The following is a 22,533-nucleotide window of genomic DNA, read 5'->3' on the forward strand; positions in this document are numbered from 1 at the left end:
CAAACTGAAACAAGATGTGTCCCATTTGTTTACAATAAAAATAAATTAAAAAAAAGATTTTATAAAAAAAAAAAGAACAGACAGATCACCACTGAGAAGTCCAAATTTGAGAGTCTTTATTAAGCTGGCAAGCCGACCGTCTCACACAATACCCCAAAAATGGCTATTGGGAGAACAGCCCCGATCACAGGGTTGTAGGGGTTCTTATACCTAAAACCACATCAGTCATAAGTGTCTGTTGCTATGATTCGAAATTACACATTAACATCACGAGATCATCAACAGAGGGGGAAGTGGGTCAAAATGACCCTCACCTAGGTACAAACTAAAGAATGGTTACTAACATCCACACAGTCACTGTTCACATGGTACGTCGTTAGGAGCAACAGGAATCAAAAGAGAGAATTTTACTTTACATAAGAATTGTCATTCTGTATTGCTAAACATGTCACACCAAATATCTGAGGAAGGGCACAGAGGCGGGTGCTCCCATGGGAGAAGCTTATCTCCTACATAACATGGAGTCTCAGAGCAGAATGGAATCTGTCCAGTCATCTCCTGAGAGTCTGGCCTGTGACGTTCCCATGGAGCCAGGTCTGTCGGCCCATCACATTCCCATCCCTCTGTCCACACCCCACACCCCAGGTTCCTCCACGCCCACCCCGACCCCAGCCAGCCTGGCGCACTGGTTTCAAAACACCCCACGGCCATCAGCCCCCTCTCCCTGGTATGGTGACTGTCTGCCCAAGTGGGAGCACACCTCCTGGCTGCCCCCCGCCCTGCGGAGTCTCTCCATGACCAGAAAATGAACAATTCCAGGGTCTGTGGCTGCCCAAGGTCAAGGACCCTGCACCTGATCCAATGTCCCAGCTTCCCCCTGACAACGAGGGGAACGGCCTCCTGCACTGGGTCCCGAGCCCCAGCAATCCCTGGGCCCTGGAGGCCACGACCTGCCTGACCTGGTGAGGAACGGGCCACCAGACTGCATGTCCCTGGCTCGGCCCCTGAGTGCATCTGCCTGGGAGAGGTGGAGCCCCACACAGTGGCTGGTGGGAAGCAGGGCCTGGGGTTTGCAGGGAGGCTTCAGCACATCTGGAGGACGGAGGTCCCTGGGCCCCTCTCCCCCACACACAGACACAGCTCAGGACCCTGCTGTGCATCCTGGGTCCAGTGGCTTGATGTCTCTGAGCTCCGTCCCCTCTTCTGTGGAACACGCTCACTGCAGCTGGCCACGTGGGTTGATGTGCGACTCCAGCACAGCGGTCTTGGAGCCACGCTCAGCGAGCGCCAGGAAGGAGAAGAGCACTCCACGCAGGGCCGGGCAGGCAGCTGTCCAGCTCTTCCTGGAGGAGGGCGAGGGGGGCCGGCCCTGGGCAGTCATGGTCCTGGGTGCCCCTGCCCCCGGGTGGGCATCGGCCCAGGGACCGGAGTGGGTGGGGAGAAGGTCGGCCCCAGTCTGCCAGGCGCTGTGTCCGGAGCCCTGCGCAGCCCCTGCACCAGGCAAGCTCCCAGTCGCCGGCTCCTGCCTGCACCTCCTCCTGGCAGCAGGGAAGGAGAGCCTGCCGGAGGGGCTCCCACCCTGTGCTCCTGGCCCAGTGGCGGTTGCCGGGTGCGGGCGGGAGGCGCGTCGAGATAAAAAGGCGGAGCTTGTCGGGTGGCTCTTCCTCTAGGAGGCTGTGCCCCGCTGCTGTGGGTGCTGGCCACTCCTGGGCAGGCTGCTTCAGCCACCTGGGTTCAGCCACCTGGGATGGCCAGGCGGCCCTGGCTCAGGACCTCTCAGGTCAGCCAGCTTCCTCTCTACCCCAGGCTCTGCTGGAGGCCACACCCTGGTCCGCTGGCCGCTCTCCTGGTGGTGCTGGGGCTGGGCTGCTCCCTGCCGGTAGGCTGCTGGGAGTCTCCTCGCACACAGGGCCCAGGGCCGTGTCTCCAGCAGCAAGGCAGCAGCCTGCGGTCTTCACGTCTAGACTTGGAAGTCACTGCAGACGCCGTCCGTCCAGATTTGAGAAAGGGTGCAAAGCCACCTGACTTGGTGGTGTGCTGGTGCCAGGGCCGCAAGCCCCTGATCACTCAGTCCAGCAGGTGTGGGGTCAGCCAGGTGTCCAGCCTGACCACTAGGCCCAGCCTCCGAGAAGGGGGCTCCACAGCACTGGGAGGCCTGGTGGGGTCCTGGGCCCTCGACACTCCCCAGCTCTGCTTACCTGGACAACCCACGCCCCAGGAGGCCACACCATGCCACCCTCCGTGGCTCCAGGCCGGCTCCGACCCAGCGACAGGCTCTCGGGCCGGCTTCCCTCCTTGGCAGCGCCTCTGGACCCCACACCGGAGGGCATGTTGCTATCACAGCCTGGGGTGGAAGCAGGGACTCATTGAACCAGGTCCCGTTCTGCCCCGACTAGCCGAGTGGCCTCAGGCAAGTCTTCCCTTTTCCCAGCACTGCGGGGAGTGAACCCGGATCCCACGTACCCCACGCCCGCGAGGCAAGCAGCCAGCCACCGAGCTGCACTCCACTCCTCTTCTGTTTTCTTTCTTTTTTTTTTTTTTGGTACTGGGCATCGAACCCATGCGCCCTTTGCCACCAAACCAGAGCCCTGGGCTTTTTTTGGTTTTGTTTTGATTATGAGACGGGGTCTAGGGTCTCCCTGCGCTGCCCAGGCTGCCCTGGACTTGGGATCATGCTGGCATTACAGTGTGTACCGCTGCAGCTGGCTCCTCACATCTTGGTGCCCACTCTGGGCTGTCCACTGCCCGCTGGGGCCTCTGCTCACCAAGGGCCCCTCAGCTGCATCTGAGTGAAGGCCAGGAAGCCCGGTGCTGCCTGGCACTGGACCTGTGGGGGACTAGATCAGAACTGGGCTGACACGTGCCCTCAGGCCCTGGACGCACAACCTGTCCCTGGCTTTGGACAGAGCGTGCATCCTCTGCTGTCCTGTCTGCCCACCCCACCAACACACACAGACCAACTTCGGCCGGCGTGGAATCAGCCAGGTTACCATGGTGATGCCTATTATTCTAGCTTAACAGGAGATGAATCAGGAGCTAAAAATAGAGCAGATGGATGGGTGGATGGACGGGTGGGCCTGGTTCGGGTCGGGACGACTCGCTTTCCTCAGACAAGGGGACTCAGGAGCCTCGGTCCACCCGCTGCTGCCGGGTGGTGCCCGGGCACCTTCACAGGTCACAGTCCCAGGGCTGTGCAGGGCTCCAACCCCCGAGCAGCCCTGGCCACAGGGCTCCTGCTGGGGGAGGCCGCTGCCCTGGGGCTGGAGGACCCCCTCCAGGTTTGCCTCCCCCAGGGCCAGGTCCTCTGTGCAGTGAGGTGGGAGAGGAAGCAGCCCACCACAGGCAGCGAGGACAGGATCTCAGAGAAGGGATGGAGGAGAGGGGACCGGGAAACCCCGCGTCCAGCCCGGCTGCCCAGCCCAAGGACGGTTTCCCTAGCAGCCCGCAGACAAGACGGACCCTGAAAGGCCTTCCTGCTGCGCCACAGACCCCACCCCCAACCTTGAGCTGGGAGAGGCCTGGAGGTCACTCTTCTCCAGATTTGCTAACGTGGGCCCAACCGTGGGACCTCTCTGAACCCCCACCTGACCAGCCGCCCCGGAAGTCGAGCCCCAGGAGCCTGAGGGCGGCGCGGCCCTCTCCTGGCCTCTGCTCTGGGAGCGCTGCTTGCCCTCTTCCCCCGGGTCTGTGAGCCCTTTCTTCTCCAACGAATGTGGATTTCATTCTTTGAATTGGCGACACAAAGACCCCACCCCATGTCCTCCCGCGTCACAGAGGCAGAGACTGCTGCTGGCCAGGGAGGCTTTATTACACCAGATGCCCACCAGACCCGAGGCCGGAATGTGGAGGCGATGCTCAGGGTGGGGTGGAGGGGGTCACCCGCCAGGGCAAAGAGGGCCATGACCAGGACGGGCATCAGACATCCACAGGGGCAGCTGCCGTGCAGAGAGCGGACACAGGAGCCCCCAACATGGAGGCCTGGCAGGCCCACCCTGCTCCGGGCACCCACATGCACACCCGCCTGGCTCCAGCAGGGAGAGGCCTGGGCTGCTGCTTCCGGGTGCCCTGCAGGGCCTGGGTCCCTTCGTCTCTTGCCCTCCCAGGACGACAGGACAACAGAAGGGGGGTGTGCTGGGCCAGGAACAGGAGGCTGCTGGGGGTCTCGGGGGCTTACGGACCCCCAAAGGTGCTGGAAACAGAGGCCGTGGGGGCAGCCTGCTTACAGCCCCCTTGCCTGGCATCCTCAGGAGACGAGCGGGGGCCGGCCTCTCCAGGGAGGCTACCGAGGCCACGTGGAGGCAGCTCCTTGTGGCTGTAGTACTCCACCACCTGCCTGGGGACCTCGGCCAGCACGCACTTGGCCAGTGCTGCAGGGGACGCCTGGGTGGGAAAGGCGGGAGTGCGAGGCTTTGGAGGCCCCGGTCCCCACCTGCCCCGCCCCGACCCTGAGTGGTCTCAGGGACCAGCTCAGGAGCCACCTCGACCTGGCAGCCTCCTGGGCTCTCCCAAGGACACAGGCTGACAGGTGAAGGCATGAGGCCCAGAGCCCCGGAGGCCGCCCATAGGGCCAAGGCCACCTGCTCCCATCTCCCCGCAGCCCACGGAGGAGGCCGGAGCAGCGCCCGCTGTGCCCAGGGCTGGGGCGAGCAGGGGGCTCCCTTGGCCCACGAGGAGCCAGGTGACCAAGCTCGGGCTGAGCTCCTTTCACAGTGCTCAGGCCGGGGCGGGCCGGGTCCTCGCTGGCCCTGCCCCTGCGGCCGGTCTGGGCCCTGCACTCACGCTCTTGAGCTCACGGAAGGGCAAGAACTGCACGATGTCCCGGAGCACAGGCTCGCCCCGCGGGGAGCGCAACACGCCGTCCTCCCCGTCCAGAGTCTGCATGTCTGTGAAGTCCGCGTTGCCCACGCCCACGATGATGATGGACATGGGGAGGTGGGAGGCCCGCACGATGGCCTCCCGCGTGTCCGCCATGTCGGTCACCACGCCGTCCGTCAGGATCAGCAGGATGTAGTACTGCTGGGGGCACAGGGAGGGCGTGGGGCAGCACCAGGGCCTCACCCACAGCTGGCCCCTGCCTGCACGGCCAGCGCGCTGGCTCGGCAGCTTCCAGTCCTCTCTGACAGGTGCTGCTGAAGCGGCTCACGCCAGCAAGACCACAGCTCAGGCTCTCTGCTCGCCTGCCCTGCTCCCTGAAACCGTCCTGCTGTGACTCTGGAGGGGGCACTGCGAAGCCCACTGAGTGACCTCCAGGGTCTGAGTGCAGGCCTGAGGCCAGAGGAGGAGCTGTGGCCCTGTGGGAGGGCTCCCGCCCACCCGGGCCACGGGACCCAGCAGGACCCTTCACGGAAGCCCACTGACATTGATGGTCAAGGACACCTGGCAGTCTGACTAAGAGAAGGACAGTCCCCAGAGCTCTAGCCATGAAGGCTGGCTGTCTCCCTAGAGCCCCTCCCCCTGGAGAGCAGACGCCCAGCAATGGCACTGTCCAGGGAACAAAGGATGACAGGCCACAGGCCCGGCCAGCCTCAGACGCAGCTGGGACCTCCCTTTCTCCAGTCAGCTCTCCTGCCACCCCCTCGGGCACTGAGTGCCCCAGAGCAACACCCAGCCCTGCTGGAAGCCACCTGGTCCCTGGCCCCGTCCAGGTCAGCACCTGCCATGGTCTCAAGCACTGCCTCTGCCGATGGGGGGCGCACCTGGTGCCCTCTCCCCCGCTGGACCCACTGGGATGGAGATGCACAAAAGGAGAATTAAAGGCTAATCTAGTGACAGCTCACGGGGCCACTTCCACATGGGAAGCGTCACGACTTGGGAATGACAGGCCACACACGCCGGCTGGTGTCCAACCCAGGGACACTGCTGGCTTGGGCTGAAGACTCGCTGGTCTGCGGTCCAGAGGTGGAGACTGCCTAGGACTGCTTCTCCACCACACCTGACCCCTGAGGGCAACGCATCGGGACCAGCTCCTGAGCCAGAAGTGACTGCTGCCCGTCCGTCAGGGCTGCCAGTCAGCAGAGCTGCAGCGAGGAGGCCCCGGAGTCATGCTGTGCACAAGAACGTCACAGCGTGCCCACTGTGCACGTGGTGGGTGGCACTGGGGTTAGAAAGCTCCACGCACCCTGTGCAGTGACCACACCTGTGATCCCAGTTGTTTGGGAGGCCGAGGCAGGAGGATCACAGGCTCCATAAGAAAAGAGACAGGGTGGGGGCGTGGCTTGTGTGAAGCTCAGAACCACACCGAGCAGCCTGCAAGCTCTAGTGTGGTGCGATGTGCAGAAACTAAAACACAAGAACATGCAGGCTGTGGATTTCCCTCTGGAGTGCCTGAGAGGAGAGGCCTCCGCCCCACAGGAGAGGAGGGACGTCTGAGCCTGCACATCACACCTTAGGAGGGTCACAACTGCAGAGTGAAAAACAAAAACTAACAAGCACGGGTGGGCAGTGGGGCAGACAGGCACCGACCGGGGCAGACAGAGAAGGCCGCAGCGGCACCTCACTCCTAAAAAGCTGGCGTCTTTTTCAAAGGTGAACACAGGTGAAGGAAAACCACAGGAGCGTGCCCCAGCTGTGTGCTCACAGTGCAGAACACAATCTCAGGGCAGGGTCATAGGTACAAGGAAATCGAAACCAACCCTGACCGCCCGTGGGCTAGTGCAGGACCACAGGAGAGCCCAGGGCCAACCTGTGAGATGATGATAAAAACTGACCACAGGGCACCCACCCCTTCATCCTGTCCCAGGGCCTTTGCACTGGTGCTGCCTATCCCAGATGTCTGTATGCTGCCTCCCTGGCCCAAAGCCCCCTCCACACACAGCACCGACCTCCACCCAGCACCCACAGTCCACACCCCAGGCACCTACAGAGGCCTCGCCCGTGCGCTCCTCAGCCGCTGCCATGCGGGCCACCTTGGAGATGATGGGTGCCACGTTGGTGGGGCCGTAGAGCTGGACCTTGGGCAGGCAGTTCTGGTAGGCCTCTACCACGCCCTGGATGCCTGTGGGGGCAGCAGGTGAGCCAGGCCCGCCACGCCCCGCCCCGGGCCCACTGCCAGCACCTACCTTCACACTCGTCATCCTCAGGATTGAAGTTGATGGCAAAGTCATGGGACACCTGTGGAGGTAAGAGGGCCAGTGGCTGATGCCCCCAGGACCCTGTGGCTCAGGACAACTAGGCTGCCCATGCAGAAAGACCTCTGAGGAAAGGAAGCCACGTGGGAGCCCGGGCTACGGCCTGGGGCCAGATCCTGATCTCCTACCTCATACTTGGGAGGGATTCGGGCTCCAAACCCCAAAGCAGAAAACCTCTTGTCGCTGGAAGAAAGGCCGACCACTCAGGGCTCCCTGAGGCTGCTCCGATCTTCCTGCTCCAGCCCCGCACACCCCGGAGGGCCCCGGCTGCAGGCAGCGTCTGCCGCAGGACCGAGGCATCGCTGTGGCCATGAACTCGCCATCCTCCACCAGAGGGAGGCTCCAGGGAGGCACAAGCTGGGCGTCCAACCTGACAGGCGTGTGCCCGGCCCCTCCCGTGGGCGCCCTGGAGCAGGCCCCCCATGGTGCCAGCCCTGGCCTCACTGCCAACAGCAAAGGCACTAGCCACGCCTCCTGGCACGGCTGCCAACCTGCCCCCGTGTCCCCGTGGGCTGCCACACAGGTGCTCCTGGACCTTCCTGGATGGGTGCACAGCAAGGAGCCACCCCATGCCCTCAGGCGGTGGGCGGTACCTGTCGTAGTCCTGGCAGACCTCGCCCACGGCCAGCAGCGCCCTCAGGTACTCGTTGGGCTGGCCGGGGTCGATGTGGTGCAGGGAACAGCTGTTCCGTGGGTCACCATTGGAGGCTGTGAAGTCAATGGCCACCTGCAAGGGCCAGGGCGACGCAGGGCACTGGCCCCTGGCACTTGGGCCTGGTGCCAGGGGAGTGGGGCTGCTGCCCACAGATGCTGCTTCCAGCCCTGCAGGCTGGGTGCACAGGGCAAGGCGAGTCTCCCCGAACTCAAGCTCCCTGATGCCCCAGCATGTGCGCCCTGCAGAGCTGAGCCACCCACAGAGGGGCACATGTGCCTCCACAGGCCTCCCACGGCCTCCTGGGCGGGCGCTCTCCCACCCACCAGCTCCGCCCAGGCCCACAGCCCAGGCTCACTCTCCAGCATCCTCCCTCCGGCGTTCTTGGACCAGGTCAGTCCTGACTGCCACCCTGCGAGGGCAACCCTGGGCCGGTTCCCATGTGCCCACCCTCTGCTGCTGGGGGCCTGGGGACTGACCCTGGGGTCCTACCCAGGACATGGCTGGGACTCACGGTGCAGTGGATCTGGCAGCCGCCCATGATGTAGTCCAGGAAGGAGTGGACCCTGTGGAGCTTCCAGGCAGGGGCGTCGGCAGGGCCCACCCAGGGCCGGCCCCCCACCCTGGGGAGCCTGCCCTCCCTCGAGGACCCCAGTCCTGGGCGCCCCGACCCTACTCCTGCACTCCCATCTCCTCTCCCTGGGCCCCGCCGCATGCCTTTCCAGAGGACGGTGCCCGAGGGCCACCACACCCGCCCAGGGCAGCTGCAGGCAGGGCCGCGCCGCACCTTCAGGCCGGCCAGGACCACCACCCCGGAGTTCCTGTAGTTGCGCTTCTTGTGCTTGTACTTGGTGTTGACACAGTCCCACTGGGCCTGGGACGGGACAGGCAGAGGCAGGTGCTCAACGCCCTCTCCCCAGGGCCTCAGCCCTGCCACTGACCCGTCCCCACGACCGGCCCCAGCAGTGAGCGCAGGGGACAAGTTGTGTGTGGCCACCCTGTGGGGACCCGCCTGTCAGATGGTGCACAGCTGAGGCTCCGCAGCTCGGATGGGGACTGCCTGGGCTAGAACGGGGCAAGGGGGCCCAGGTGCCACAGCATGGCCCTGACCCTGGTAGCTGGGCCACCTCCTCCAGGGACACTGGCCCGGCGGTGGGGCAGAAGGAGCAGCAGTCCCAGGGTAGCAGCCCCAGCTGGGCCCACACACAGAGGCCTCCCTCGACTCCCCAGCCACAGGTGTGCCCTTCCACCAGAGTGGACAGCACACACTCCTGCCCGCTCACACCCAGGCCCAGCCCTGGGGCAGCCTCGGGCAGGACCGTAACCCCAGTGCACCCGGGCTCTGGCCAGCAATGGCGTCCCAGGCTTGGCACCAGCACTAGTCTTCCCAAGGTGGTCACAGCAGCTGCTGCCCCTGCTCCCAGGCAGGGCAGCCAGACTGCAGCCGGGCCCTGCCGCGGCTAACCCGGTCGTCCGAGAAGGCCTTCTGCATCTCCGCGAAGGTGGTGGAAAATTCTCCGATGAAGTCATGCTTCCCTCGGGAGTCGTGATCCCAGACCAGGCCCTGGGGAGCACAGGCCGTCGGCCGGCTGCCTCTGGGGGCCCAGAGACCCCTCCCAAGGCCAGGCCACCCTCGCCACTCTCCACCCCCGTTTTCCCAGGAGCTCTGACTCCAAGAGGCTCAAGCGTGGTCTGGAGGGACTGGCTCTGCCTGCTGCCCAGCCCCAGGGTCTGCCCACCCCATTTCTGTCCCTGTTCTGCCCCTTGCCCACCTTCAGAGGCCGGGTCTCCTCGCAGCTGCACAGTGAGTTCAGGGACACCGTGAAGGGCTCCCACACCGGGCTGAGGTTGTTCTTCACCACCTGGGGGTCAAGAGGCGCTGGCTGGGGGAGGCGCTGGGGTCCAGGAGGCCCAGCCTGCCTCCACTCCACGTCCCCCTCCTTGGAGCCTCCCTCAGAGCTTCCGCCACATCCCTGGGCCATTGGACCCTTTTTTGCCTGAAATAGACTTTTTCACTCAGTTTATCTCAACAGGAAACGCTCTCTCCCTGCTGTAACAAATCCCTCTCCCAGCAGGAAGTAGAAGGTAGCCCTAAAAATAATACAGCAAAAACAAACACCCAGGCTGAACTCTCCAAGACAGCTGGGCCCCACCCCGGAGCTCCCCGGAGAGGGGCCAGGTGCTGGGACTGGGCTCTGCAGCCAGGGAGGCAGGGACCCTCCTGCCCAGCCAGGACAGCAAGTGGGTGGCCAGTCCCCCTGCCACTTCACACCTGCTGGAAAGCATCCAGGGGGTCAACTGGCCTGGGCTGCCCAGGGTGACAGGGACCCTCACCTCTGTCCTGTACACCAGCTGCTCGCTGTTGTCCGCATTGACCCGATACAGCTCCAGGAAGGGGTCGGACTTGCTGAAGAGGTCCTGGGGCAGCAGAGGCACACAGCAAGGGCCACGCTGTGCTCGGGTGAGGCGGGTGAGGCCGCTTCCCTGAGGCTGGACTTCCTCAGGCACCAGGTGAGGTGGGAGTCCACTGGCAGCCTCCGGCGGGGGCGGTGGAGCCTTCCCAAGCTCCGGGAGTGCCCACACAACCCGTCCGTCCCGGGCCCTGCTTTCCTGTCCTGCTCCTGGGGTCTGACCAGGGCCCGGCTCCTGCCAGACGCCCCCCAACCTAGCTCAGACATCTCTGAGCGGCCCCCGGTGCCCACACAGGGCCGGTCCTGCTCTGTGCACCCCCTGAGCGGCCAGCAGACCAGCTAGCAGACAGGCTCAGATCCAGTTCCTCCACCTTTAAGGCACGACTTGGGGGCCTTACTCCATGGGGTCAGGAGTTTCCCTGCTGATGAGGTGGCCAGAGTCACCTGCCATGGGGCAGGACAATGCTTCCTAGTCCCACACAGCAGGGGGCCAGCTGGGGGTGACAGTGGTGGCAGTGACGGTGGTGGCCACGGCAACAGGCCTGGCAGCCCCACAGGCTCTGCAGGCCTCGTGCATGTGGGGCTCCTCTCCCGAGGCCGGGGCTGGTGCGGGGCCCGGGGAGGGAGCCCCCTCACCTTGTCGTCCAACTTCCTGGCTTGGAAGGAGAGTTCCACATAGCCGTTGTTCCCAGAGATGTCCTCGGCCACCACCTGGGTGGGCAGAGGCCACACTGGACACAGGCCTGCCAGCCCTCACCACCTGCAGTCCAGGCTCCAAGGCGTGGCCTGCTCCCCTCCACACCCAGCCCCAGAGCCACAGAGAAAGGGCCCAGAGGGGGTCATACCGTGATGGACGACTTGCCCGCATTCCTGCCGAACTTCAGCAGCAGAGGACGGGTCATCTTCTTCTGGGCCACAATCTGGACGGAAGAGCCAGGGATGGGATGGCAGGAGACAGCCCCTGGCCCCCGGGGACCCTGGCCCTCTGCTCCCTCCCTCTCCTTCCTGCCGCTTTCAGGATGCAGGGCCACCGACACCCTCCCTGTGGCCGCCTCATACCCATCTGAGGGGAGGCACCGGCCTCCCACCACCTGGGAGGGACCCAGGCTCAGGGAGGCTCTGCACACCAGCCCAGGAAGCAGAGAAAGGTGTATACCTGGGGCAGGCGGGACCCGAGGGGCAGGCGGGACCCGAGGGGCAGGCGAGGGCCAGGTGAGGACCCGAGGGCAGGAAGGTCGAATGGCTTGGGCCCCTTCTGGACCCCCACTGTCCCAGCGGGCCAGGGACTCCAGCCCCAGGGGCCACCACCCTAGCTGTCAGCCAAGATGCCTGTCCAACATGGGCAACCACTCAGTGAGGCCGAGTCCCTGGTGGCCGTCGCCCACCATGTGCTGCTGGCAGCTCTCCCGTGGGGCTGAGCCCAGTTGGGGTGGGCGAAGTTGGCACAGGTAAGTTCACACGACAAGGGTCACCTGCCCAGTGGGAAGCAGGGCCCTGGGGCAGCCGGGTGGGTCCCCTGGTCCATCCTGCCGATGGTGAGAAGGGTGGTGACCACCAGGAGGGTTCAGGACTGCCCAAGGGGGCCGACACCCTTCCCGCCCAGCAGTGTCCTGAGCCCCACACCTGCTATCCCCTGGACACAGGCAATGGTGGCAAACAGAGCTGACCGTGGCCCCTGGCCGTGAGCTCACACCTGCCTGGGACTAAGGGGCATGTTTCACGCGTGCAGGGGTCCAGGCAGGTGCCTGTGTGCCTGTGTGCCAGGCTGGCAGGCGGCCAGCAGGCAGGTGCCCAAGGCAGCTCTGCCCTTGGGGTTGTGCCCTCCCCACATCTCAGCCCCGCTGCCGCACAATGGGGTCAGCAGAAGATGCAAGGAAAACCAGCTCCGACCCAGGCAGCAACGGGCTGAGTCAGACGCCCAGGATGTGGGGTGAAAGAGCATGTGCTCCACGTCCCTGAGGCCCAGACACAGACAACCGGCGGACCGGCGGGAAGGGGGCGGCTGGAAGGGGGACCTGTGACTCGGGAACTTGCCACCCCAGTGCCTCGGGCCGTGCAGCTCCTGTGCGAGCTGTTCCTCAAGGAAGGAGGACCCTGGGGCAGTCAGGAGGCCTGTGGAAAGGCCAGCACCGCTCACACACGGGCACCCAGGCGAAGGAGCGGCCTGAGCAGAGCGCTGCAAGCAGGGTCCCTGGAGGGGACACGCACGCTGCAGCCACCCTGCCACAGGAGGGACAGGGAGACTTTCTGAACCCAGGGCCTTACAGCTGCCAGAAGGTGGAAGGGCTCCCAACGTCAGAAGGGAGAGAGAGTCTGCGATGGGTGGATTTTTAAAAAAGGAAAAAACGTGTGTATATTCGTCTGCTCATGTGAAAATATGCCCCTGGCAGGATGCATGAGGACCCAGTCGGATGCCCAGGGCAGGAGGGGCATCTGCCGCACGCATCCCGCACCGTGAATTTGGCAATGTACCAATGCACCACCTCATTCAAAACTGCACTTCAAACACTGGCATGAAGGCCGGGCATGGTGGCACACTCCTGCAATCCCAGCAACCCCAGAGACCAAAACAGAAGGGTCTCTGATTCCAGGCCAGCCTGCAGAACTTAGCAAGACCCCGTCTCAAACAAGAAATCTCAACAGGACTATCGCAGGGAGGAGCACCGGTGCACTTGCAGAACCTCTGCATGCCCCTTGGCCCCCCCAGCATCACTGCCCAGGCCTCTCCCCCTCCCTCCCGTGGGTGCTGCTCACCTGTCCCAAGGTGCACTCCATGCCCCCCAGGAAGTCATCCTGAGAGCCGAGGCCGCTGGGCCCGTGGGAGTCGTACACCTCGAAGCGCAGTCTCTGCACCTCCTCAAAATAGTAGTCGACAGTGAAGACCGTGGAGAACACGGGATGCAGGCTGCTGCGGACCACCTCGGTTCTGCCCATCTGCAAGTCAACCCCGAGCTGACCACAGAGAGACCTGCCCTGGATCCGGCACTCAGCCCCTCTGCTGCTCCTCTACTCTCTTCCAGGCCTGCTTTTGGTCCATGGGGACCTGGACCCCTGCCAGGCACTGCAGGGCTCCAGGCCACCCCTGGGGGTCACCTGCAGGGGCCCTGGCACCTCTCTTTCTGGACTAAAGGTGCATCACTCCTGCCAGCCAAGTCTCAGCTCCCCTCACCTCCTCGTCTCATATCCCACCTGCTCCACCCCATTACAGATGGGGAAACTGAGTCTCAAAGAGGATAAGGCCCTGTCCAAGGACACTAAGTCAGGAATGGGGTCAGCTTCCCCAATATGGAGCCCTTCCCTGAGCAGGGAAGGGACGAGGGTGGATGCCCTCCCTCCTCAGGGGACCTGGGGTTCACCAGCCTCCCCCAGTTCCCTTCTCCAACATGCCCCCTAAGGACAAGCCCCAGCAGGACCAGTGAGTTTCCACGTGTCCCAAGGATCCCAGACTCCTGTACCCAAACCTAGGGTCTGCACAGCAGCCCTGCCAGGAACATCTGCACTAGCCAGTGCTCAGGCCAAGAAGAAGGTGCTACTGGGGACCTGGGCACAGGGTGGTCCTCAAGGAGCCTGGCGCAGTGGCAACCCCAGCACCCCACTGCACCCCGCTGGACATGTGGCTCAGGGCAAGCCCTCCGCCCTCATGGTTGGTGACCCGTGGGATCTCTCGGCCCTGAGAGCCTGGTGGTCCACATCAGCAGAGTGTGGGTGTGCACATGCCCATGAGGCATCCGCCCACCATGGGGTCCTGCCCCACCACCACCCGGGATCTCCCACTCCCCTCCACCCCTGCATGGCCTGCATTCCACCACCACAGGCCAGGAGGGCACTGGAGTGAGACCCCCACATCCCCAGGAAAGGGATGGCACCTGCGGCTTCCACCTGGCCTGTCGCCCCTCATGGCCTCCCAGCTAAGGAGGTGCACCCATGCCTCTAGGTCTTGAGGGGAAGCCCAGGTTCCTGCGAGCTGGTGACTGAGAAAGCATTTTACAGCACAAAACCCAGGCACTGTGCTGGGTTGATAGAGGCGGGAGGGGGCGCAAGGAACACCAGTGCTGGGAGGCCCGCTCTCCCGCAGGCAGATGCCCAGAGCCATCTGTGGGATGCACCAACAGGACTCCTGTCGGCCCCAGCCCAAGCCACATGCTGGCAACCCCAGGAATGCTCCTGAGGCACCAGGAGGAATGAGGCAACAAGCGGGGGCATGCAGAATCTCCCAGCCTTCAACCTCTGCCTTGGCAGGACTGTAGCCCTGGCCAGTCAGCTCTGGCGTCCGCTTAACCAGCATGACCCAGTCAGCAGTCCCAACTCCATCCAGTGGCCAGCTGCAAGTGCCTCTGCCTCAGAGATGAGGGCTGATCAGGTTTGGCTACCCCACGGCGGCACCCCAGTGGACCCTGTGCCCAAGCCTTGGGAAGCTCCCTCACTGCTGCACCCCACTCCCTTCTGGCCCCCAGGAACCTCAAGCTGAGTCCCTCACTCCCATCCTGGTCTGGGACGCTGAGATGCACCCCAACTCCTGGGCACCCCCTCTCTAGACCTGGAAGCTGGACGGACGCTGAGCTCAGTACCGACTCTGGCTGCCTCTGCCCTGCGCCCCCTTGGGTCTCTGCGTCCCAGCACCATGGCTGCGGCGGGCCAGACCCCCGCGGCCCGCCCCTACCTGCACCCACTGGCTCTGCGCTTGTTGCAGCAGCACCACGCTGGGGTCGGACTTGGTCAGCGGGTCTCGGTCCAGCAGGTGCCGGCAGCTGAGCCGCAGCTCCACCTTCGAGGCGCAGGGAGCAGGCACCGATCCCGGGGCCGGGGCCGCGGCTGCCCCGCGCTCTGAGCCCCCGCTCATGCTGCCTGCGCTGCACCGCGGGCCGGGTGGGCTCAGGGGCCGCTGCCGGCGAGTCCTCCACGCCGCGGCGCCCGCGAAATGGTGGCCCGGCCAGGCGTGGCCGCGCTTCCCCGCACGCCCGCGTGGCGCGGGCACACGTGGCTCGGGCAGCAGCCACCGCGCGCGGGGACTGCGGGCTGGAAGTGGCCGGGCGGGGTGGAGGGGCAGTGGACCGGGAGGGTGCAGTGGAGGGGGCGGGGAAGGGCGGGGCAGAGGGGGCAGTGAAAGGGACAGGGGAGGGGTCGGGCGGCCCCTCGGAGTCCTGGAGTCTACTCTCCAGGACCCCGGCTGGTACATGTGTGCCAGGGTCCAAGCAGCCCTCCCGCTGTGTCCACACCCCCTGCTGGTACTCCTGCTTGAGGCTTGGAGCCCCTGGAGGCACTGTCCGGTGCACGCGCCCGGGGGAGGAGGGGCCACCCCCAGCTGCACCGCATCCCTGGGCTCCCAGGGATTCTGGGAGCACAGATTCTGCGACTCGCGCCTGAAACCACAGGCAGTGAGTGGGGCCCCCTTTGCGCTGAGCACCTCCGCCTGGGACTGGAGGTCGGGAGGTCTCTCACTGGCAGAACTTGAAGTCCAGGGGCGGGCAGATCCCCTCACCGCCTGGACATGTCTGAGCTGAGGGTCAGGGTCTGACCGGGAAGGTCCTAGCCACCTGCACCATGTCCCTCAGGAACTGTCCTACAAGCCGGAGGGGAGCAGACTGGGGCTTCCGGGCCTAGGCTCTGTTCTCCCTTCTCCCCACCGCTCCATCCTGGCAGAGGGAGCAGCCCGGAAGAGGACTTGCTGGAGGAGACATATTGTCTCCCGGCTCATTCTCTTTGCCAATTTCTGAATAAAGTTAAGGCATAGACCTGCCCAAAAGCCATGGGCAGAGGGGCTGAGGTAGCAGATAGAGGTAGGCAAGACGTGTAAGAGGGAAGGGGGAGGGAGGACCCAGGGAGCTCAGGGTGCAGCCTCTGCAACCTGGACTCCAGAGGAAGATCCTGAGGTCAGAGGGGCAGCCAAGGACAGGAGGAAGATACTCAGGGACTCCAGAGGGCAGCCCTCTGCAGCCTCACCTGGCCGAAGAGGGACCATGGCGAACAGCATCCCCAGTGCTCCCTTCGGACTGACCTCACAGAGGTGTCAGAGCGGCGGGATATGAGCCCGGCCTGCTTCCCACCTCTTCCAGCCGCCCTGGTCTCCTCTCACTTCCGTCCAGAGTGGCCTTACTGTTCTGTCTTCCCCAGTCCCACTTCCTGAGGCTTCAGGTTCCCCAGCTGTGCCTGAGGGTGGCTCTGATAGCCAGCCTCCCTGGGCACGCGGCCCTGGGAATGAGGGGACGAGGATGAGAGACCCTGACCAGGGGCATGCCCCGCTCACTGCAGGGCCTGCTGCTGCCAGCAGGACTCTGTTCTCCCAGCAGGCTCCGAGCACTGGGCTTCCTGGTCCTCCCTCACGTCTCCAGAACCATCCTGCTGCACTCAGAATCTAACCCAGCCGTGAGCCCAACAGGGCAGCCTGCTAGCCTGCGGCTGCTGATGGCTACTGATGGCTGCAGATCCAGACCACCAGCCTTGGATCGCTCTGCAGAAGAGGCTGCTCACCTGAGTCGCCCTGCTTGTCTGAGGGCACAGGGCTTGACCCCAGGCCACTGTTCAGCTCTTCACTGCCACAGGACAGCACCAGTAAGTGACAGGTGGCATTTCCACAGAGGGGAGGAGAGGAAAGAAGTTAAAGAGCTGGAGCCTCGGGGTCTCTGAGTGCAGAGTCAGCCACACACTGGGCTCCGGCAGCAATTAGGCAGGCCCCGTGGGTGCCTGCTCTGGGCAGCCTGGGCCACAGCCTACACTGAAGGAGAGAAACTGGGGAAAGCAGAGTCTGCCTGCAGTCCTTGATGCCTGGGCCCCGGCCCTCCTCACTGCCAGCCCACGCCCCCAGGGCCCAGGAGGGCGGGCAGGGGGCTGGCCTCGGCTCCAGCCTCCTGCTCTTGACAGTGCCTGGAGTTCTCCTGCACGGTCAGATGCAGGAAATGAGATCTCCTCCTTCATATGCATTTTATTATTGTTGTGTAAGAAATAATAAATGAAATATTAGAAAATGCAGAGAAGCAGAGAAAAGCAAAAATTCCAGCATCCAGACATAAACACTACCTCCAGGGTTAATTTTCCCCATGCAAAAGATGTTTTTATTAATTTTTAAAAGCAAGTGCCTCCCACCCTCAGAGCCCTCACCATGCATGGCAGTTTGGGGACCATCTGGTCCTGACTCATGGCCATGTCCCTGCCCGGCACTGTGCCTGGCCCAACATTGGCGTTCAGTAAATACATGTGTGTGTGTGTGTGTGTGTGTGTGTGTGTGTGGTGCTGGGTGTTGAACCCAGGGCCTCGTGCATGCCAGGAGGCACACTACCAGTAAGCAGCCCCCACCTGGTATTCAAGGAGGTGTGTCACTGGGCTTCCTGTTTCTGGTCTGTGACAATATTGTACTAGCTGGAAGTCATGGGACCAACTCCCAGAACCTCTCGGTTCTACTCTATTTTGACCACTTGTGTACTTCTAAATCATTAATTTTAGGGCACCATGAGGTACACCAATAATCCCAGGGACTTCATGGCTGAGGCAGGAGGATCACAATTTCAAGGCCAACCTCAGCAATGTAGCAAGACCCTCAGCAACTCAGTGAGCTCCTGTCTCAAAATAAAAACACAAAAAGGCCTGGGATGTAGCTCAGTGGTAAAGTACTCCTGGGTTCAATTCTGGTACCAAATAACAACAACTAAATCATTAATCTTAGGCTCAACAATGAAGCCTCCTTGCCCTGTGCTCAGCACAGCTCTCTGGCCTCTGGGACTCAGGGAGCTTTCCTTCAGCCCCTGCATCTCTGGCCAATTCCTACTTGTCTTTCAAATGCTTGCTTAATCTGCCCCACCCTCTAACATCCCTCTCTGGGCTCTCACCTCCACAGCACTGGCTCCGCTGTCCAGAGCCGTGCTGCCCACAGCTTTGCCCACCACTGGACCAGGAAAGCCTGGGCTCGCTGCAAGATGGAGCTCCCAGCCAGTCTAAGCCAAAAACAGCAGTCGAGTGGGCAGAGTCATGAACCGGGAAGGCAGCTCGGAGCTGCCTGGTCCCGTGTTTGCAAGCTCCATTGCCATCCTGTGAGTTGTTGACTTCTCACTCACGCTGGCCATCAGGTAGCTGGGAGCAAGGAACCTGCCCAGGGCCTCCGGGGGCCTCCCACGCTCCCCGGGCATGTTCTGGAGCCCAGCACTCCTTTCTCCTGCACACCCGGGGCCCACAGGGGGACAGACCCACACGGGCAAGCTGAGCATGCTCAGACAGCGGCCATGCCAGTGGCCATCCCCCCCCACAGGGCGACGCCCTCTGGCTAGTTCCTCCTTTCGTGGTGACGCTGACAGGACCCTTGTCCTCTGAGGGACATGGCAGCTGACCTTTCCAAACTCAGTCCCCTGCCCGTCTTCCCCTCCTGCTTCTGGGGCCTGCTGTACTCCTTCTGAAAATGGCTGGGGTGGAGCCTCCTGCGAGCCCCAGCAGTCCTGCCCAGCAGCTGGCACCATCCATCTTGCTGATACGGAGACAGCGGGGGAGGGTTCTGTGATGCCTGAGGTCACACAGAAGGGACTGAGCTGGGACTCCACCTGGACCCCCACTCGGAGCCCAAGCTCAAAGCCTCCTAGACCATCAGGCCCTCAAATGTGCCCTGACAGCTTTGCTGCCCCTCAGCAAGTTGCTGCTCATGGCTGGCCACACCGGGCACTTAATGCTGCACAGACTCACTCCTCAGTCTCTGTGGAGCTGGACAGAGTGACTTGAAAGCCAGCTGGCCAGGAACAGCTCCTCCCAGCCCTGGGTCACCCTGAGCTCAGAGCTGGATGCTGGCTGTCCCAAGGATCCATGGGGCTCAGGCAGACAGCTCCTGACCACTGTGCTCATTCTTCCTGCTGCCCAGCAGTGACCTAGGCCCACCAGCACCTCTTGGTTCTGCACTGCCCCTTTGCAGACCCATCTGCCAGGCTTGCCTATTTCTCACCCAGAGACCCCTCTGGACCTCACTAAGTGACTGAGGCTGACCTTGAATTTTCAATCCTCCTGCCTTAGCCTCCAGATCCATTGGAATTACAGACATGCTGTCAGGAGCAGCCCCAGCAACTCAGGGGTTCCCCGAAGGACGGGTGGAGTCAGCGCCAAGGAGCACAGGAACTCCTGGAGCAACTTGAAGCAAGTGCTGCTCAGATTTATTTTAGCTCTTCTTTTATGGTATTAAGTAAAGCAGGATTAAACTAGATACCAGTTATAGAGAAATTACCACAAGATCTGTCCTTAATCACACTCTCCAGCAGGTGTCTAACACAGAGCAGGTACATTAGGGTCAACTTTCTATATTCACTTAAACTTACTTGCATAAGCAAATTACAGTGAAAGGTATTTTTCTCTTTTCATCCTACTGGCCTCTGTTTACCCTCTGGTGTCAGACCTGTTGTCAGCATAATGACTATTTTGTTTTAAGCCAATTTTACCAAACTGCTAAGCAAAACATGCACTTAATCTTTAGCTCATATTATGTTTTTGATCTAACCTTAAAGGTCTACTCTATCACCTAAACAAGCTCAGTTAAGACTAAGTTAGGTTATTTACTGCCAAACAATCAGTGTGAGTACCTAATTTTATCCTATTATTCTTTATGTCATTGATTATCCTCTACCTATTGTAATACACACGTGAGGCCTAAGCCAGCGTAAACTACTCATAACAGTTAACATGCAATGAGGGCATTTGATCTTAAGATAGTATTTTTCTAGTTGTTTGCATATGCTGTTTCTTTAATCCTACATTTTCAGGGTGGCCCTTGACATCCAAGCCTTTGAAGGAAGGACAAATAGTTGACATGTGTCCATTTACCTTTAATATTAATTATTTACTCACCATTTCACTTATTCATTTATTCACCATTTCATTGTACACTCCTGTAGAGGGAGGAGGTGGATCTGTGGGCAGTGAGTCCCTATCCTTATTTGCTTGTTTCCCTGTAGGTGGATACCACAGATGTCCCCCAATCTTGTAGGCTAAGTAGGGTGGTCCTGGTACTGTGGGGACAAGTCTCCTGTTCTGTTAGGCTGTTTGCTGGTAAAGCATTAACTGAGGCAGGTGTGGTCAGCATAGGCGCAAGTCCTGTAACTGTGGTTTTCTGAAGACCTCCTCACACTCTGTACCCTCAGACTTACCATGTGTGATGTTGGTGCATTGTTAAAGCACTCCTCATCCTCCCCCAAGCTCCGCAGACTCACTGAGGCTAAATTCTTATCACACAATCAGGGAATATGATTTGCAGTTGCATAGTTATGAGTGTGATAATTACGAGAGAACATCCAGCTCCTACCTCGGAGAGGTGGCAGCGGCAGTTTCCTGAATGGTGGCCTTGCCAAGCCCTTCCCCATGCTTGGACCTTGTCAAGCAGCATGGCGGAAATGGTCCACGCCAACATGCACCACCGTGCCCAGCAAGAGCGAGCACTTGTGAAACTGTGCCCCAAACCGACAAAAACTCATAGACCCTGGCCCACCCTGTAGCCCCCACACGTGAATAAAATCAAGACCCTTCTTCATTCAAGAAGCCAGATGGACACTGAAGGGGGGAGGGACAGATGGACACAGGAGGTGGGTGCTGTGTCCCCTCCTGTGGGACAGATGAACCCTGGAGGTGGGAGGAATAGATGGACACTGGAGGTGGGAGCTGTGTCCCCTGCCATGGGACATTTGGACGTTGGCTCCAGTCTTGTCCCCATGTCTCTGGGACCCGTTTGGGTACTGTGCCCTGTACTGAAGGCCGCCCAGGGGTGCCGGGAGGCTGGGGCCCTTGGGGAGCTGGCCCTGGCAGCCCCATAGGAGATGGGTATGAGCCCTGGAAGTGGGCTGTGGCCCTGCCTGCCCCTCCCTGCTTCCTGGCTCCAGGTGCGAGTGCTTGCTGGACAGGTAGGTGCTCAGTGGCAGTATGCCACCCTTGCCAGATGCTCAGCCAGCAGGCTGGCGGCCTTGGACTTGAAACTCAGGAGTGGCCTGTGTCTGGCATTTCCTTACCATGACGTGGAGCTGACATGCCACAAGGCTGTGGTATCTTCCCACCAGGCACCAACCATCTGATCAGCAGGCTCCTGACCTGGGCAAAGGGCCCCATCAGAGGGCTGTGAGTCACGGGCTCTCTCAGACCAGCAGCTGGCTGAGGTCAGCTTCATCCCTGAGACCAGCAGCTGGCTGAGGTCAGCCTCATCCCTTGCAGTGGCTGCTGTGAACCCACTGCCCTTGGTACCTGCCCCCCCCGCCCGGGGCTTATCCTGCGAGGTGCCTCTCCTCACACCGTCCATGTGCAGCAGCCAGCCTGGTCTTCAGCAAGGTCCTCCATCGTCCCCCACCCCACCTGCTGAGGCCTCTGCTGCCGTCCTGTGGATGCTGTGAACATCTGCAGGACGCGACCAGCCAGCGTTAGGTGAGGCCTGGGGGTGGGTGGCTTCACAGAGCATGGCCAGCAAGGGGTCCTGAGGAGCAGGCCAGGCAGAAGAAACCACACCTCCAGGAGACTGGGGTGGCCAGAGCAGTAGGGAGTAGAGGTGGGCGGCGGAGGGCCTCGCTCACACTTCAGAATCGGCCTCCACTGAGCAGCAGTGCGGGTTAGTAGCCAACTCAGGCCCTGCCCCAACAGTAGCCACCACAACCTGCAAGCCATCTGTCCTCCTGGCCTGAGCTCCGTGGGCGGGGCTGTGCTCCCAAGCTCTCTGCAGCCCACTGTGTGGCCACCCCTCTCCTGTGTTCAGTTAGAAGCTGCTTGTTCCAGCTCACACAAGCCAGAGGGGACCTCACAAGAGAAGAGGCAAGGGAGGGTCAGCGGCTGCCAGCCCCTGGGCAGGAGGAAATTGAGGCGACCAGGGAACACCAGTTCTGGAAGCCAAGGTGGCAGGCAGGACTAGTGTCCTTGGGGGCGTGTGCCCAGGCAGGTTCCAGTGGACAGGCGTCCTGGTTTTATTTCTGGTTGACTCATCTGGGGCTTTGATGGTATTCTTGGTGAGACCAGCCCAGGTGATGCTTAGACTGTTCCCTCTGCCCTTTCAGTCCCTTTTATCCATAACCCAGTTTTGCCTCCTCCTCCTGGGAAGCACCTGCTTCCTGGGGAATTCTCCATGACGGGAACTGACTAGGCTGTGGGCTGCATTCTGCCTCTCCCCTGCCATGGAGCTGGAAGTCCCTCAGACATGGAAACCGAGGCCCAAAAGGAGGGCTTGGCAGGGCCCCAGCTATCAGGTGGTAGGGCGGGCCCAGCCCATATCCCTGCAGCCTGCGCAGCCCACACTCCAGGTCACCAAGCTGATGGCCAAGATCCCCAGACCTCAGGCACTGCAGGAAATGCGGCTGGGCCCTGATGAAGCCAACCTCCCAACCTTCACGTGGGAATGGGGTAAGGTTGTCCGTAC

At 61.9% G+C, this 22,533-nt stretch overlaps 1 protein-coding gene across 2 annotated transcripts; it reads right to left on the reverse strand.

Annotated features, from left to right (window-relative positions):
* Positions 1 to 4,083: 4,083 nt before the first annotated feature.
* CPNE7 (copine 7) lies at positions 4,084 to 15,192 on the reverse strand. 2 transcript variants are annotated; one of them, XM_079117249.1, is made up of 15 exons: positions 14,851 to 15,192; positions 12,945 to 13,124; positions 11,036 to 11,110; positions 10,827 to 10,901; positions 10,114 to 10,197; positions 9,552 to 9,641; positions 9,245 to 9,343; positions 8,567 to 8,653; positions 8,294 to 8,353; positions 7,721 to 7,854; positions 7,256 to 7,310; positions 7,059 to 7,110; positions 6,861 to 6,994; positions 4,780 to 5,013; positions 4,084 to 4,380 (listed from the first exon to the last, which is right to left on the reverse strand). In XM_079117249.1, the coding sequence occupies exons 1-15, from the start codon at positions 15,028 to 15,030 to the stop codon at positions 4,171 to 4,173; spliced, it is 1,749 nt and encodes a 582-aa protein (XP_078973375.1). In that variant the 5' UTR covers positions 15,031 to 15,192; the 3' UTR covers positions 4,084 to 4,170. The 2 variants fall into 2 exon arrangements, with proteins under 2 accessions (XP_078973375.1, XP_078973374.1); XM_079117248.1 differs by having other exon boundaries at positions 4,780 to 5,016.
* Between the last annotated feature and the right edge of the window lie 7,341 nt (positions 15,193 to 22,533).

The sequence above is a fragment of the Sciurus vulgaris genome (genome assembly GCF_902686455.1).
Source record: "Sciurus vulgaris genome assembly, chromosome: 17".
NCBI lineage: Eukaryota > Metazoa > Chordata > Mammalia > Rodentia > Sciuridae > Sciurus > Sciurus vulgaris.

Bases quoted from the DNA above. Each gene is read 5' to 3' on its own strand.
- CPNE7 (XM_079117248.1), bottom strand. From the start codon at position 15,030: ATGAGCGGGGGCTCAGAGCGCGGGGCAGCCGCGGCCCCGGCCCCGGGA. The intron at 7,855-8,293 runs GTGAGTCCCAGC...TGGCCCTTGCAG, and splicing joins GCTGCCAGATCCACTGCACC to GTGGCCATTGACTTCACAGC. The intron at 7,311-7,720 runs GTACCGCCCACC...CCTTTCTTCCAG, and splicing joins GTCTGCCAGGACTACGACAG to CGACAAGAGGTTTTCTGCTT.